General features: G+C 39.3%; 2 protein-coding genes across 7 annotated transcripts in view; one reads left to right on the forward strand and one right to left on the reverse strand.

Moving 5' to 3' along the window:
* LOC308638858 (uncharacterized protein) overlaps positions 1-14,282 on the forward strand; it is a 547,213-nt gene that overhangs the window by 453,415 nt on the left and 79,516 nt on the right. The window lies entirely within an intron of this gene.
* NDP (norrin cystine knot growth factor NDP) overlaps positions 5,337-14,282 on the reverse strand; it is a 34,326-nt gene continuing 25,380 nt past the window's right edge. Inside the window, exon 3 of the mRNA XM_081276827.1 lies at positions 5,337-6,544. Within this exon, the coding sequence (XP_081132953.1) occupies positions 6,317-6,544 (228 nt within the window). The 3' untranslated portion in view covers positions 5,337-6,316. The remainder of the gene's footprint in view (positions 6,545-14,282) is intronic.

The following is a 14,282-nucleotide window of genomic DNA, read 5'->3' on the forward strand; positions in this document are numbered from 1 at the left end:
GTATGTTCATGGGTATTCTGTACATCCTGATATTGTACCAAAGACAGTTTAGTAACAAATTATTTTTAAGTAACACTGACACAATTTTTAAAAAAGTTTCACATAGCAGTTGCCTCCTATTTTTTGCAAAAAAAAAAAAAAATGCCATAAAATCTGTGACAATCTTTCCCTGAAATATGGTAGTATATTTTATAAAGTTCTGTTGGGTCAAGATCCCATATGTTGTGTCAAAATTCTCCTTGCATTCGGAGATCATAGTTTGTTAATGAGAACTGACAGATAACAACATAAGATCGTTTCGTGGGCCTTTCCTTTTTGTCCACATGCTTTAGCAAATGGAAAAAGAATCATAAGTGGAAACTAAAAACAGTTGTTCATATAGAAATAAAGAGTAGAACAGTGACAAGAGATTGGAGAGGGGATGGGAGCAGGAGCATACAGAGAGGTCAGTCAGTGGGTATAAAATTACAAGTAGATAGGAAGAATAAGTCCTGATGTTCTATTTCATAGTGAGGTGTCTATAGTTAACAAGAAGGTGTTATATAGTTTAAAAGAGCTAGGAAAAAAAGTTATTTTTTAATATTCTCACAGCAAAGAAATGATAAATGCATGAAGTGTTGAATATGCTAACTATGCTGATTTGATCATTACACAATGTATATATGTATTGAAACATCAAATTGTTGCCCCATAAATATGTACAATCATAAAGTGTCAGTCAAATGTTTTCTCTCATATGTGGGAAGCTAAACCAAAATAACAGGGGAAAAGTGTGTTGGCAGGGAGTGTCCCATGAAAATAGAAAGATCGGTGGAATAGATAAAGGGAACTAAAGGGGAAGGAGGAGGGATGGGGAAAGGGATAAACAGTGGAATGATATTAAACAAATTATGCTATGTATGAGTATTAATATATCACAGTGAATTTCACCTTTATGCATATCTATAAAGCACTAATTTAAAAAAAAAAACTATAAATAAAGAGAAGGAAGACCAGTAGAGTAGAGGAAGGAGAACAGGAAAGGAGGGGAGGGAATGAGGAAGTACTAGGGACTGATATGGAGCAAATTATATTCTACACATGTATGATTATTTCAAGATGAGCCCCAATATTATGTATAACTATAATGCAGTAATAAAAACATTAAAAATAATAAAATAAAGCCATGTGAAGTAAAACAAAAAAAAAGAAAGAAAGAAAAATGAAAGTTTGGGGACTAGCAAAGAAAGCACAGACTTTGAAGCCAGAAGATGAACTCTAGTTTCTTATCTGTGAAGTTCTGTAATAATTAACTTTGGCCATAAGGATATTTTGAGAACCAAATGAGATATTATCAGTGCTAGTACTGTATAAGTGTTAATGTTATTATTAAAGTCATATCTCTTTACATTAAAATGACTGCATTAAATCCAGGCACCCAGATTATTTTTTGTAGATTATCTCGTATATTACCATTGCACTTATTATAAGTCATCTCTCATTCTTTCTAGCCTATGTGCATATTAAAAACAAGGCTATGATTTCTCATCCCAGTATCTTTAGCATTTAGTATCTTACTGATACATAGTAGGTATTGGCACATATTTTTAAACCTTGCATTTAAAGGAAAGCAAAACAATGATTTGAACCCTTCAATATTATGGGTCACACAAGGAGACTGGACAGCTTAGATCTGAAAATAATATACTTTTTTTTTCCTTTTACAGGCCAATAAAGTTGTTGTCACAGGCTCAATTCTCAGGACTTGACACTGAGATAGAGTTTGTGCAGCAGTCTCCAAGGCAAAAGGGCCTCAGCCAACCATGTGGACAATTCTGGAGTAAGCAATATTCATAAGAATCACCCCCCACTGGATTAAGAGAGCGAGCCCTTTACAACCTGGGCCTTCATCAAGTACCAAACATGAACCCCCCCCCCCTTGGGAAGTATGTCCTTGGGCAAAGTGACTCCTGACAGCTAAGGTAGTCCCTGAAGGGGTTGACAACTGAGGCAACAAATCTTTCCCTTTCAGGGACAACTGGTTGGTGCAGCTCTATGTTCACCATAGTCAACCAATTTAAAATAGTCTCTCTACCATGTGATAAGATGTTTTGGTATTTGAGGACACAGAATAACCTTAGTGAATGAGACATTTCAAATCACATTTACCATTGAATTAAAGAAACAAGGCTATGCTCTTATAGACTTGGGGTAAAAGGGACCAAAACATGTTATTAATACAATGAGGACATGGAGGAATGCAAAAAGTTCTCACATTGAATTGTTAGCATGTGATGTCATTTTCTTATAAAATGTTGTTCTTCAGGAAGTGTGGCTGGGTACCTCTTGCACACAGAAACAGACATTACTGAGCAAAGAGCTCTTCCTGGGATTTAACGGGACTCGAGCTTCTTTGTTCTGAAGGGAATAGGTGTGTCTATCCATTAGGATGTGCTTGTGATCTGGAATCACAAAGAAGGCAACTTCAGTAGAATATGACTTCCCTTTTTTATCTAACTCTTTCCTCCAACGCCCCACCACTAACCCTTTCAACCTCCATACACATTTGGTGATCCATTTTAGGCAGCTCTTTTGCTCAAGGAAGCATGTTTCAATGGAGCCTGGAAGTAATGTTGTAGTTTGGATCTGGAATGTCCTCCAAAGGCTCATGTGTTGAAGACTTTGTTCTCAATGCAGCAATGGTCAGAGGTAGGGCTTTTGGTAAATGATTGAATCATGAGGGCTCTACTCTCATCAGTGGATTGATTCATTAATGGATTCATAGCTGAACAAGTTATTGGGAGGTGATGGAAATTGTAGGCCAGAGGACCAAGTTGAAGGTAGCAGGTCCTTGGGGACTATGTCTTGTCCCTGGTCCCTTTCTCCTCCACTCTGATTCCTGACTACCATGACACGAGCTGCTTTGTTCCACCATGCCCATCACCATGATGCTTTGCCTTGCCTCAGGCCCAAAGCAATGAATTTTCCTGACCATGGACTGAAATCTCTGAAACCATGAGCTAAAATAAAATTTTCCTCCTTTCAGTTATTTTTCTCAGGTATTTTATCACAGCAATGTAAAACTAACACAAGAAGTAATTAAAAGTAAATCCATACTTCTTCCAAGTCACAATGAACAAACTCACTTACTCCAACAATCCCCTAGCCCAAATCCTCTGCTCTACTTAATACAAAATAATGTATTGGGTGAATTAGTAAACATTTGAGTTTAGAATAAATTCAACAACTATTTCCTTAGGATCAAAAAAGGTTGATTTGTTCTTCATTCTGAATTTCTGGACAAAGTTTGAGAACTTACTACATACATAAGATTTAAGAGATTGTTCTGGGAAACTGGGAGCTCAAGAAAATCAATTAAGTTTATAAACCTCTTTATCTTCTACTGCAGAAGTAACTCATTATTATTAAATGCTTATAAATGATTACAATAAGGTCAGGTGACAGGAGGCTTTTCCTCCATCATTATGAATTATATGAATTTCTAAAATGTAAGCTACAAAGATTATAGCATTGTAATTTTCCTCTTTTCATGCATAGTAATGGAGAAGGCAAGTGAACATTTTTTAGGCATTCTGGGAATAGTGCTTGTAACTGATCAATGTTTTCATTTAGTTCTTTCTGAATCCTTAGGGATAAACACTAAAATAAGGCTAAATATGTTTAATTTTTAAAAGATATAATACAGATTCCATAGTAACTTAATATCCAATAATGTCTGGATTCTCTCAGTTCCCAGGGCTATTTTGGGGTCTTTGGGGGGAAATGTAACTCCTTTTCCTCTCTCTCAGCTTTTGTATGCTGCCACTGAATTTTACCGTATCTTGGTACACTCTTTTCCAGCCCATTAACCCTATTCAGCATCCAAGATCCAAAAAGGAGTGAGACTCTTGGCTGGTGAGGGGGAAACATCCATGGCTATGGGGAATAGGGAGCCTAGGCTTTAGTTCCAGTTTCAAGACTAAATATGTGACTCTCTGCAAGTTCCTGGATTTCTTCAGGCCTCCAGTTGTTCATACATTTAGGGAGAGAAGATACTGGATGCCTTCTACTAGCCCTTAAAATACTACTGTCCCGTGTCCTCTAATACTCCAAGCATATTCTGCTCATTTCCATGGTAGAAGTTTTGACAATAGACCATGTAATGGTATTTGAAAAGATCATTTTCTATGGCTTCTGGAGAATTTGGAAGATATGAGTCATATAACTCACCCCTCCAGTACCAAATTAGTAGGAAGGCAATCAAGACTGGAGTTTGGGGGGGGGTATATCTTACAGAGTCCAAAGGCAAAAATGAGACTTCAAAGCCAAGAAGAGACAGTTTAAAGCTCGAATTATTGTTTTCACTTTTTGATTAGCAACATGAAAGAATAGCTATAAATGCAACTAGCAGTTAATACTTTCATTATCAGTTAAGGATTATAACAATTTAACTTCAGTATTGAATTTAGTTATTTATATGACAAAATTTCTCTCCACGTAATGGTCCAAATTGTTATTTCACATTTGCTTTCAGAATAGGGAGAACCTCCAATTTATTGGACTGGCTGGCTCCATAACCATGAAAGTTAAAATCAAGGTCAAGGTTGGATAGCATTAGTTTCATTCTGTTTCAAAGTCACAAATACAAATTTAACCCTGCTGGCTTTCTAAAAAAAAATGTGTGAAAGTGGTGCCAAAGAGCATACAAAATCATCATCTCTACAGGAAAAGTAATTCACAGGTTAGCAGTGCTAACAGTGGGAAGCACTGTCATCTCTGGTTAACCAGGACAGCATGGTGTCAAGGTTGCCTCGGAAACCAAGTTGCCAAGTCTGGGTCAGTATTAAGATACCTAGAATTAAGATACCTAGAATTATGAGTATTCTTGTAATGCTCAGTAACAATATTGCATTCAGAGCACTGGACTGTCAATGGCACAGAAACTATTGTTTGTGTCCTCCTGCTCACTCTTTAGATTCACTTAGAGATACTATTGCCTTCTGAGATCAAAAAGGAGGTGGCTTCTCTGTTTCTCTCCATAGCATCTAAGGATGTCAGAATGCACCAGATTTTGTCTTCCTTCAACAGGCTAAATTTTGACACTAGCCAAATTTCTTAAGCCCTCACAACCTTAATACTCTGATGTTTTAAAACTGTGTCCACCATTCACTCTGGAATCACATCTCCCTCTTTTTTGGACCTTCCTTCCATATTAAAGGATATGGCCAAGCACCAGGTACATGAATCTTACAATCCACATCACCATACAACATTGAAAAGAAAGAAACAAGAAAAACAATACTTACACAGCCAGATTTTTGAAAGTATTCTCTTTTTATTTCAAAACATGGGAATAACTCAAAATTTGAGCCTCAATGACCAAAATATATTCAAACCAAATGTTCAGAAGATGAGCCAGGCCACCATTATGGCAACCAGTCTCGCATGGATAAGTGGACGTTAAAGAATGATGCCCGCAACATGGTTAAAGCTATAGCACACCCACAAATAGATTCAGACTTGGTTGTCTAATTTGCATGCATGAGTACAGTGCCTTCTCCATGCCACTAGTACATATATGCCTTTTCCAAAGTCAGTGCAGGATCCATATCTGTGCAAGTCTTTAAAAGTTTGCTCCCTTACAAAATTTTATCATAATTTATCCACAAGAGCCTTAAAGTGACAAATTTTTATGCCACCTTTACCTCCCCAAAGTTGCTTCTGAATAACAATTAGAGCTGTCAAGAGTCCCAGCATCACATGACAGAATCTGTTTGTTAGTTATTTTAATGTCAGTTAGCTGTCTGTGAGTAAACCTTGTTAAACATATCCACATGCTTGGCGTCTGGAATTTGAAATTGGTAACTTTTAGTGGCCATGGCAACCTTGGATCATAATGACAAGATTAAAAAATATATATATATATATATATATAATGAAAGATGTCCTAGGAAGAGTTGAGCTTTCCTGCCTTCCAAAGCAAATTCTTCCCTAATATGTACCAAACAGTGACAGCCTGACACACTCTTGCACGGGGCCCCACTTTTTCCCACTAATGCAGAATTGCTGGAAACCCAAACAGCATTTAGAGCCAAGAGGGGAAGTGCCTGAATCTGAAAAGGAACCAAAAGAAAATGTACCAGGGAAAGAAGATGGGAACTGAAAACAAGTTCCCAGAGTAGCTGTCTGTCAAGAAGCGCATTGAGTCTTTATTACTAGAATATGCAGAATCCCCTGGGAATGACTGCATCTTTATTTGCCTTAACTCTTTTCTTGCCAGTCCTCTCCTGGATGTTTGAACTGCCTCTGTGGTTGTCCCAGCCACTCGCAGCAGGTCTCAGGAGCTACATTCCTCGCAGTGACAGGAGAGGATGTACCGGTAGGTGGCGGTGAGTCGCATGCCCCCGGAACAGCGCAGCCGCAGAGCCTTCAGCTTCGAGGTCTGGGGCCGGCAGCAGTGACAGGAAGAACGGAAAGGCTGCTTGAGGACAGTGCTGAAGGACACCAAGGGCTCAGAGCGTGATGCCTGGCTGCAGTGCCCCTCACACCTGGCCAGGAGCACCATCTGGGGAAATGAGAAGAGATGGTTACCCTCAGTCAGGTACCACAGCATCCTTTGAAAAGCCCTAACACTGCTTGCCAATTGCTGCTAGATAGACCCATGGGTCTCATTCCTGGTTGCATAATAAAATCATCTGGTAAACTCTAAAAACAAAATCAACACATCAGAGCTGGAGGCATAGCTTAATGGTAGAAGACTTGCATGCAGAGGTGCTGGGTTAGATCCCTAATACTGGGGGGAGGGGGCGGATGTCAACACCCATGTTTATGTGGCAGAGTCTTGCTTGGTGAATTTCAAGCAAGTTGCCCTGTAATTCCAGAACCAATAGCAAGATCATAAAAGTGGAACTGTTAAAACAAAAGATCAAAGAATACATATATATGCATGAAACCTTTTGACATTTACCTTATGATGTTTTGGATATTTCAGGGATTGAAGATACCAGCTATTACCTCTGACATCATCCTATAGGGCATAATTAAACACTCAAAGATTAAAAGAAGGGAATGGTTAGCCTATCTTTCCAAAAGAAGGAAAAGATGACTTCTGATAATTATAGATCATTAATACCATTATCTGAGAAGATGCTGGGGGTAAATTGAACAATCACTTAGCAACTACAAAGGAAATATGAGATAGTAGAAGAAAAAGAAGAAAAAGTAGGGCTTGGGAAAGAATAAGTTGGATTAGAGCAACTGATTTATTTTTTCTGAAAGATCATATAGGCAGATAGAAAATGGCAGCTGTAATCTGTTTGGATTTTATTAAAGCTTTTAATTCTATTCTGCTTTCTTTTTCACTGATAGGCAAAATAAACATGATCTAAAACAGGTTTTTGGAGATTATGTCATAGGTCTATAGTATATGGGCCAGTCCCTAGTGTCTACCCCCATTTCTCTAATTAGAGAAGGGGAGGGAGAAAGAGATATCTAAGATCTTTTCTGGTTCCTTCTCCCCATGTCTGTTTTACATTTCACCTTGGAGCAATGTTAAATTTGTTGATCTCTAATGTAGATCATCTATTAGGGAGATTAAGCAGTTATTCAAAGTCACCTCCCTAAGGTTGGGGATGTAGCTCAGTGTCAGTATTCTTACCTAGCACGAGCAAGGCCCTAGGTTTGATCCTTAGCATCAGGGGGGAAAAAAGTCCCTTCCCCAAATGGAGTCTTTAGAGATCCAGTTTGGGGTGGATACAGTGATCCTGTGCCAACAGACTTAGGAAATGTGTGGTACAGACACACATGAGCCAAACATAGACCTAACAGATAAGGTCATTAGATGCCCATACTAAAATGACCAAGTTAGTAGTGTAGGGCCATTTACAGATGAGCTAACCTGATTATGATTTCACTAAAAGCTTTCAGTGTGCCAAGCTCCAAGTCCAGCCCACTATGAAGGACAAGAATTACAGCACCAAAGGACCTGGGGCCACCTGCAATGGACCTGGCCCTTCTTCCTCAGAACTTGGACTTTCTGCACAAGAATAATGCCCAACCATATACAATAAACACCTTCAGAGTAGCTGCCCCTAACCTTCAAAACAAGTTCAAAATCTTGAACAGGAGTCAAGGCCCTCCATGACCCGGGTGTCAAGTATCTGTTTCAGTCCTACTGACAGCTGTCCCTGCTGCATCAAGCTTAATTACTTAGGAGTCCATGGAACTGCCCCAAATTCTCCTGCCTCTGGCCTTTGCTCTTGTCTTGCCTCTCCCAGGAATGTCCTTGCTGCCTGGCTCAGCCTAAGGAAATCCCACCTATCTATCCTCTTTAGCCAAATTCAAATGCCCCCTCCTTTTTCTTATAGGCTTCATGTGACACAACATCATCATGAAACAATTATTGAACCCTTGATGTTCTCAACACACACACACACACACACACACACACACACACACACACTGTCTCTAGGATATCTTAGTATATAGATCTCAGCTCAAAATAGATGGAAATGGATGGAAATCTATCTATTGTGTGTGCGGTGAGGGACAAGGCAGGAGTTTGGAAGATAAGATCTATAAATGGGTATCAATTATCAGGGGAAGGATAACCATTTCCTTTCTGTGTTTACTCCTGATAGCTCACATTTTAGCCTCAGTCATGCCTCATCTGTGTTTCAGCACTTAATGAACATCTGGCTCAATGTGCATGTGAATTATCTGAGTTGTTGTCAAAATGGAGGTTTCTCTTAAGTAGTTCAAAGAGATTCTGAGATTCTGTATTTTTCATGAGATTCCAGTTAATGGAGATAATGCTATGCCAACAACCACAATTTGAACAGCAAGACTCTGGACTTATTTAAGTTTGAGGGCTCTTCTCTAGATGGATCACTAGGAGCAACCATTTAGCTAATAGTATTGAGTGCTTACAACATGAGTAGTACATAGCATGCTTATCTCAATACTACACAAAGGGTAATACAGTGGGGACTGGGGTTGCAGCTCAGTTTTAGAGTATTTGCCTAGCATATATGAGGCACTGGGTTTGATTCTCAGCAATGCATAAAAATTAATAAATAAAAATAAAGGTCTGTCAATAACTAATTAAAAAAAAAGATACTACAATGATCTGTGATACTATTGAAGATCATAAAATTGAGGCTTTAGAGAATTTCAGTTACTTGTCCAAACTCACATATCTAGAAAAAGGCAGATCTGGAATCAAAGCTAGGTCTATCTGAATCCAAGCTCTCTATCTAAACCACTGTAATACCTGCCTCCTGATACGAGGTTTTCCCAAGACACAAGCTGACTTACACTCTTCTTTTTTTTTTTAAGAGAGAGAGAGAGAGAGAATTTTTAATATTTATTTTTTAGTTCTCGGCGGACACAACATCTTTGTTGGTATGTGGTGCTGAGGATCGAACCCGGGCCGCACGCATGCCAGGCGAGCGCGCTACCGCTTGAGCCACATCCCCAGCCCTTACACTCTTCTTTAACCTACACTGCCCTGCCTCTGGGAGCCCTGACCATGTCTAACCTCTTTCTTTCTTCCTTACCTTTACTTTCCCCTCCCTCCTTTCCTTCCTTTCTTTTTCTTTTGTTCTTCCTTTCCTTTCCTCACCCCCATCTCCTTCCCTCTCTCTTTCTATCTCCCTCCCTCCCTCTCTCCATCTCCTTCCCTCCCTCCCCCTTCTTTCCTTCCTCTCTTTCTTTTTCTCTTATTTTCCTTCCTGGGGATGGAACCCAGGCCTCAGGCATGCTAGCAAGTGATCTACCACTGAGCCACACCCACCTCCTAACTTTTTGCCTATGGGCTTCATTGGACACAGCATCATCATCCCCAAGTTTAAGCAGAGCTAAATCTTGCAAGCTCTAAGTGACTAGGAGTCCCCATTAGCATCAGAATAAAGATCCATTTGTCCCACATTAAACCAACATTTGGGCTATTTTACTCCAACTGAGTAGGAAACATATTTTGTCTTTTTTCCTCACCAGTGAACACTGTGTACCCCTTTTATAGGGTACCCCCTTTCCCCTGGGGAATAAGATTCACCCATGACTCTTCTCCCATTCTTTCCTTCACCAGCAGCCTCAATAAATGACTGTTTAGCTAATGTCCAGGGACCCAGCTCAACCTCCAAAGGGTCTGTGCCAGGCTGAGGACACCAACAAAATAGCAACCAGGGAACAAATCAGCATGGGGTAGAGGGAGCTTTGAAAGTTTGAGTGAAAACACAGCTCACTCCAACTGGAATCTGATACTATCACTAGGGTCACGAATCCAACTGGCATTAAGAGGCCTTTGTGCACAGGTTCTTCTGTGTATGAGTTTCTGTTCCTCTCTCCCTTGTTTTGGTAAGCATTATGAGTGTGAACTATCTTTCCCTTCACTCCTTATTTTTCTTTCTTCCTTCTCTCTCCCTCTTTTCCCTCCCTCCCTCCCTCCCTCCCTTTCTTCCTTCCTTCCTTCCTTCCTTCCTTCCTTCCTTCCTTCTTTCCACTTTCTTCCTGTCCTTTCTTTCTTTCCACTTTTTGTGTCCATCACCTCCCACAGTGCCTGTATATAGTAGGCATTCAGTATAAATGTTCCCATTTTTAAAACCAAGTCATATTTCAAGTGATCAATTGTGTTGTGTTCCTGAATCCCTTCATTTCTCCTACCATACTATAAACTTCCTGGGTAGCAATAGGAGATAGCTTCAGGAGTTCCAAACAGCTCCCTCTAGATCCTGAGGATCAGCCCTTGGCATGCCAGGTCCATTTTCCTCTGGAAATTTTCATAGACTTTGTCCCCTAAACCCTCTACCTTCTCCTTCCTTGCTGCCTTTTGGGCACCTCCCATTCCTATAGCCCTTAAGAGTTCAGATAAGGGTGCCTTGGATCCACGCTCTCCCTTGGGGCCACCATCTCCCACTTCTCACTCAGCTCAGTCTGCACAGACCTGTCCTACCAGCTCACTTTCCCAACCTGGCTTCCTAAAACCCTTCCTTGGCTCAGGACCAGAACTCATCTCCCACCACCACCATCACCACCACCCATAGTCCCTCTTTCCTGCACTCACCTGATAAGGGAGGTCAGACAGCAGGATCTATTTCTCTTTTACTTTTATCTTGCCTCTTAGCACCCAGGTTAGTGGCTTACATTCACTTTGCTCTATTACCCCACACTCTGTCCAGTGAAAACCACAATGAGGTTCATTTTCCTAATCCTTTAAGGCTATAGGAGATCCCAACAGTTATTGAGATCTCAGTGGTGACTGAAATAGAAAAGTGAGTGGAAACACCTGTCTAGTTTATAAGTTCTTCATCAAGATCATAATATCATTTATTAAATGTCTATTCTATGTTGGACATTGTGCTGGCCATTTTACAAATACTCTCGCTGACATGTGGACATACCCTTGCCCTCAAATAGATTAATCCATTTTGCATGGGAAGAAATTGGGGCATCAAAGAATGGCTTAGCCTTCCCAAAGTCACCTCTCTGGCAAGCCATGAAGCTGGAATTGGGAACAAGGACTCTGACAACAAAGCACCGATTCCCTTAAACATTTTCTAGCAGCCCATTTCCCCTAACCACTGACCTCCTGTGTGTTTGCTCAACAGCCTTTACTTACTAAGAATTTAGTTTTTGTGTGTAAATTAGAGAATTTAACCTGGTCTCCTGAGAAGGCTACAAATGAACTTGCCACTCCCAGGACCTTTTGTACCCAAGCCCAGGAGGTGTCCCTACTTACATCCTAAACTGTGGCTATACTCTTCTCCTTGGTGGTTCAATCTCTTTAACCTGACTCTGTCTCTGCCCTTTTCTGAATTGCTAGGATATGGGCAACAGGATCCTGGGACTGGCCAAGTGCAAGTTCAGGGCTAGGGTGAACACTGGAAGTTTCCAGAAAAACTTTCACTGTTATTTATTTTTTGTAGAAAAATTGCTAGATATCAATTATTATTGTTGGTAATCATTGCCATCAGGCCAAAAATTGGGACTGGATTTCTAAATAGTGGCTCCTACATTCTATATGCATTATATATATATTATATTATATTATATATATATATATATATATATATATATATATATATATATATATATATTATATATATATATATCATACAGTAGGCAAGTATCTACTAAATAATGGCCTTGGCCATGATGACAGGGAAAATATTTGTAGAGAAGAAAAACCTACCTTAGCCCCTTCTCTCTAGACATGGGCTAAATGTTTTATCCCAAGTCTCTAAAGGCAAACAATCTCATTAAATGAGACCTATTAAGAGAGAAGATCAGCCTGAGTCCAAAAGTTAAGAATTATAGAATATTTCCAAATGAAAACAATTTTCTTGCTGGATACATAGAGAAAATCTAATCTGGAAAAGGTCTGAGTAGCTGATATTCTGCCAAGCATATTTTATGGCCAACGAAGAAAGGTTTATAATTATAAGCACCATTTACATAAAACTATTGCTATATTTGGGAGAGTTTGAGATGTTTGAAAACAGATTGTTCCCATGAAATTACAAACATTTCTCCTATTATCACAATTTTGCACTGTCATTTACTGTGGCATTCTGGAAAAAAAAAACAAAGGTGAACAACAGTAGACTATAAAGTCTGTTTCCATGAATCATGCTCCAGGTCTGTAAATTGGAGTTAACAATGTCTTGTGTGACCTTCTTCAGGTCACTGTGGTAGTTGCTAAAGCATTTTGCCTGATCTTTCCAGACTTTTCAGACTATTTTTGAGTTTCTTTTTCTTTCTTTTTTTTTTTTTTTTAAGTTCTGGGGATGGAACCCAGGGCCTCAGGAATGTCAGGCAAGCGCTTTACCCCTGACCCACATCCCCAGTCCTTCTATGAGATTTTACAGATCCCCCTTTTCTGTGTTCTTTCCTACTTTCACAATATCGCTTTCTTTGAAATAATTTTAATTCCTTTCTCTTTTTAAAAGAATCACACAACTATGAATAACTCAACAATGGAGAATTCATCTGTGGAATAATCAATACTAAATATTAGTGCTATGTGCTTCTGAATGGGGAAGAGAAGAGAAATGAACAATTACTCTCGTCATCCTTACTTGGGCCTGCAATTTCTAAGCAATCATAGTTGTAAAAATACTTCTTGAATTTTTTTCCCTCATTTTGTTTTCCTTTTGTTGTTGTTTGTTTTGTGCTGTGCTGGGGATCTAATCCAGGGCTTCACACTAGAACTAAGCTCCACCCCCAGTCCCTAGTTTCCTTTTCCTAAGAAGGGATTTTAGCCTTGCCAAAATTTACATTTGTCTATTGACTACATTTTTTTTTTTTTTTTTAGTTTTAGTACAAATAAGAGCCAGGACATTTTTCTTAAATGGAAAATTTCTATTTTCTCCCACAGTCATAGGTCTTATTAATATAATGGTTAAAGTGATTTAAGTCAAATTTTGACCCCCCAAAACTAAAACAAGTCATCTTCATTGGACTATAATCATGGAAGTTATGGAAAATTTAAAAGCAGGCTGAAGTTATGATGTTTTTAAATAGAGGGTGGAGAGATTGACTTATATGGTCTCAATTCTCCTGGTTGATATTACAAAAAAAATTCTTAATTATACTTTCAATTTAAAAAATACTTGCCATATGAGAATGCTTAAGTGGTTTTAGTCTCAGGACTAACTGGCAATCTCTGGGGTTGGGCTAAACAAATTCTTATTTACCAAGTGTGGACAAATTTCATTCATGTGACTGGGGGCAGTGACAGTCATGAGAACTCTCATTTGGAGTCCATTCCACCCTCCAGTGTGCCTGCCTTCTGGGTGGCCCATGTGGCTGGCCATTCTTGGTGGTCTTTTAAGCATGATCTTCCTTCTCACACCTTGTCTCAACACTGAGGCAGTTGCCTCTTTGAAAAACATGCCACCTACTCCAAACAAGAATGATTTGGATAACCAATATAAAATGATCAACTATGAAATCACCATATTATCTTTTGAAATCATTTTAACATCAACATGGCACATGGAGAAAAAGGCTCAGACCACAGAGACAGTTACTGAGTATTTTACCAGGAAACTCCCTGAAGAGCCCTCCGAGAAATATGTTCTACTGTTCAGCCATATGTTGCATTCCCTTTCTCTTTATCAGAGGTAGAAAGAGTTACAATAATTTGCAGGATCCATTTTCCTTTCTTGAACAAGGACACTATTGCTCATGAATTTCACAGGCAGGGACAAAGACAACCATCCATGGTGTACACGTGCTTGATTGGGCTGACAATAGTGCAATGCATTGTGGAAAATCTTCAAAAAGGATTCTCCCACAAGCCC

Source organism: Spermophilus citellus (assembly GCF_964194105.1).
Source record: "Spermophilus citellus genome assembly, chromosome: X".
NCBI lineage: Eukaryota > Metazoa > Chordata > Mammalia > Rodentia > Sciuridae > Spermophilus > Spermophilus citellus.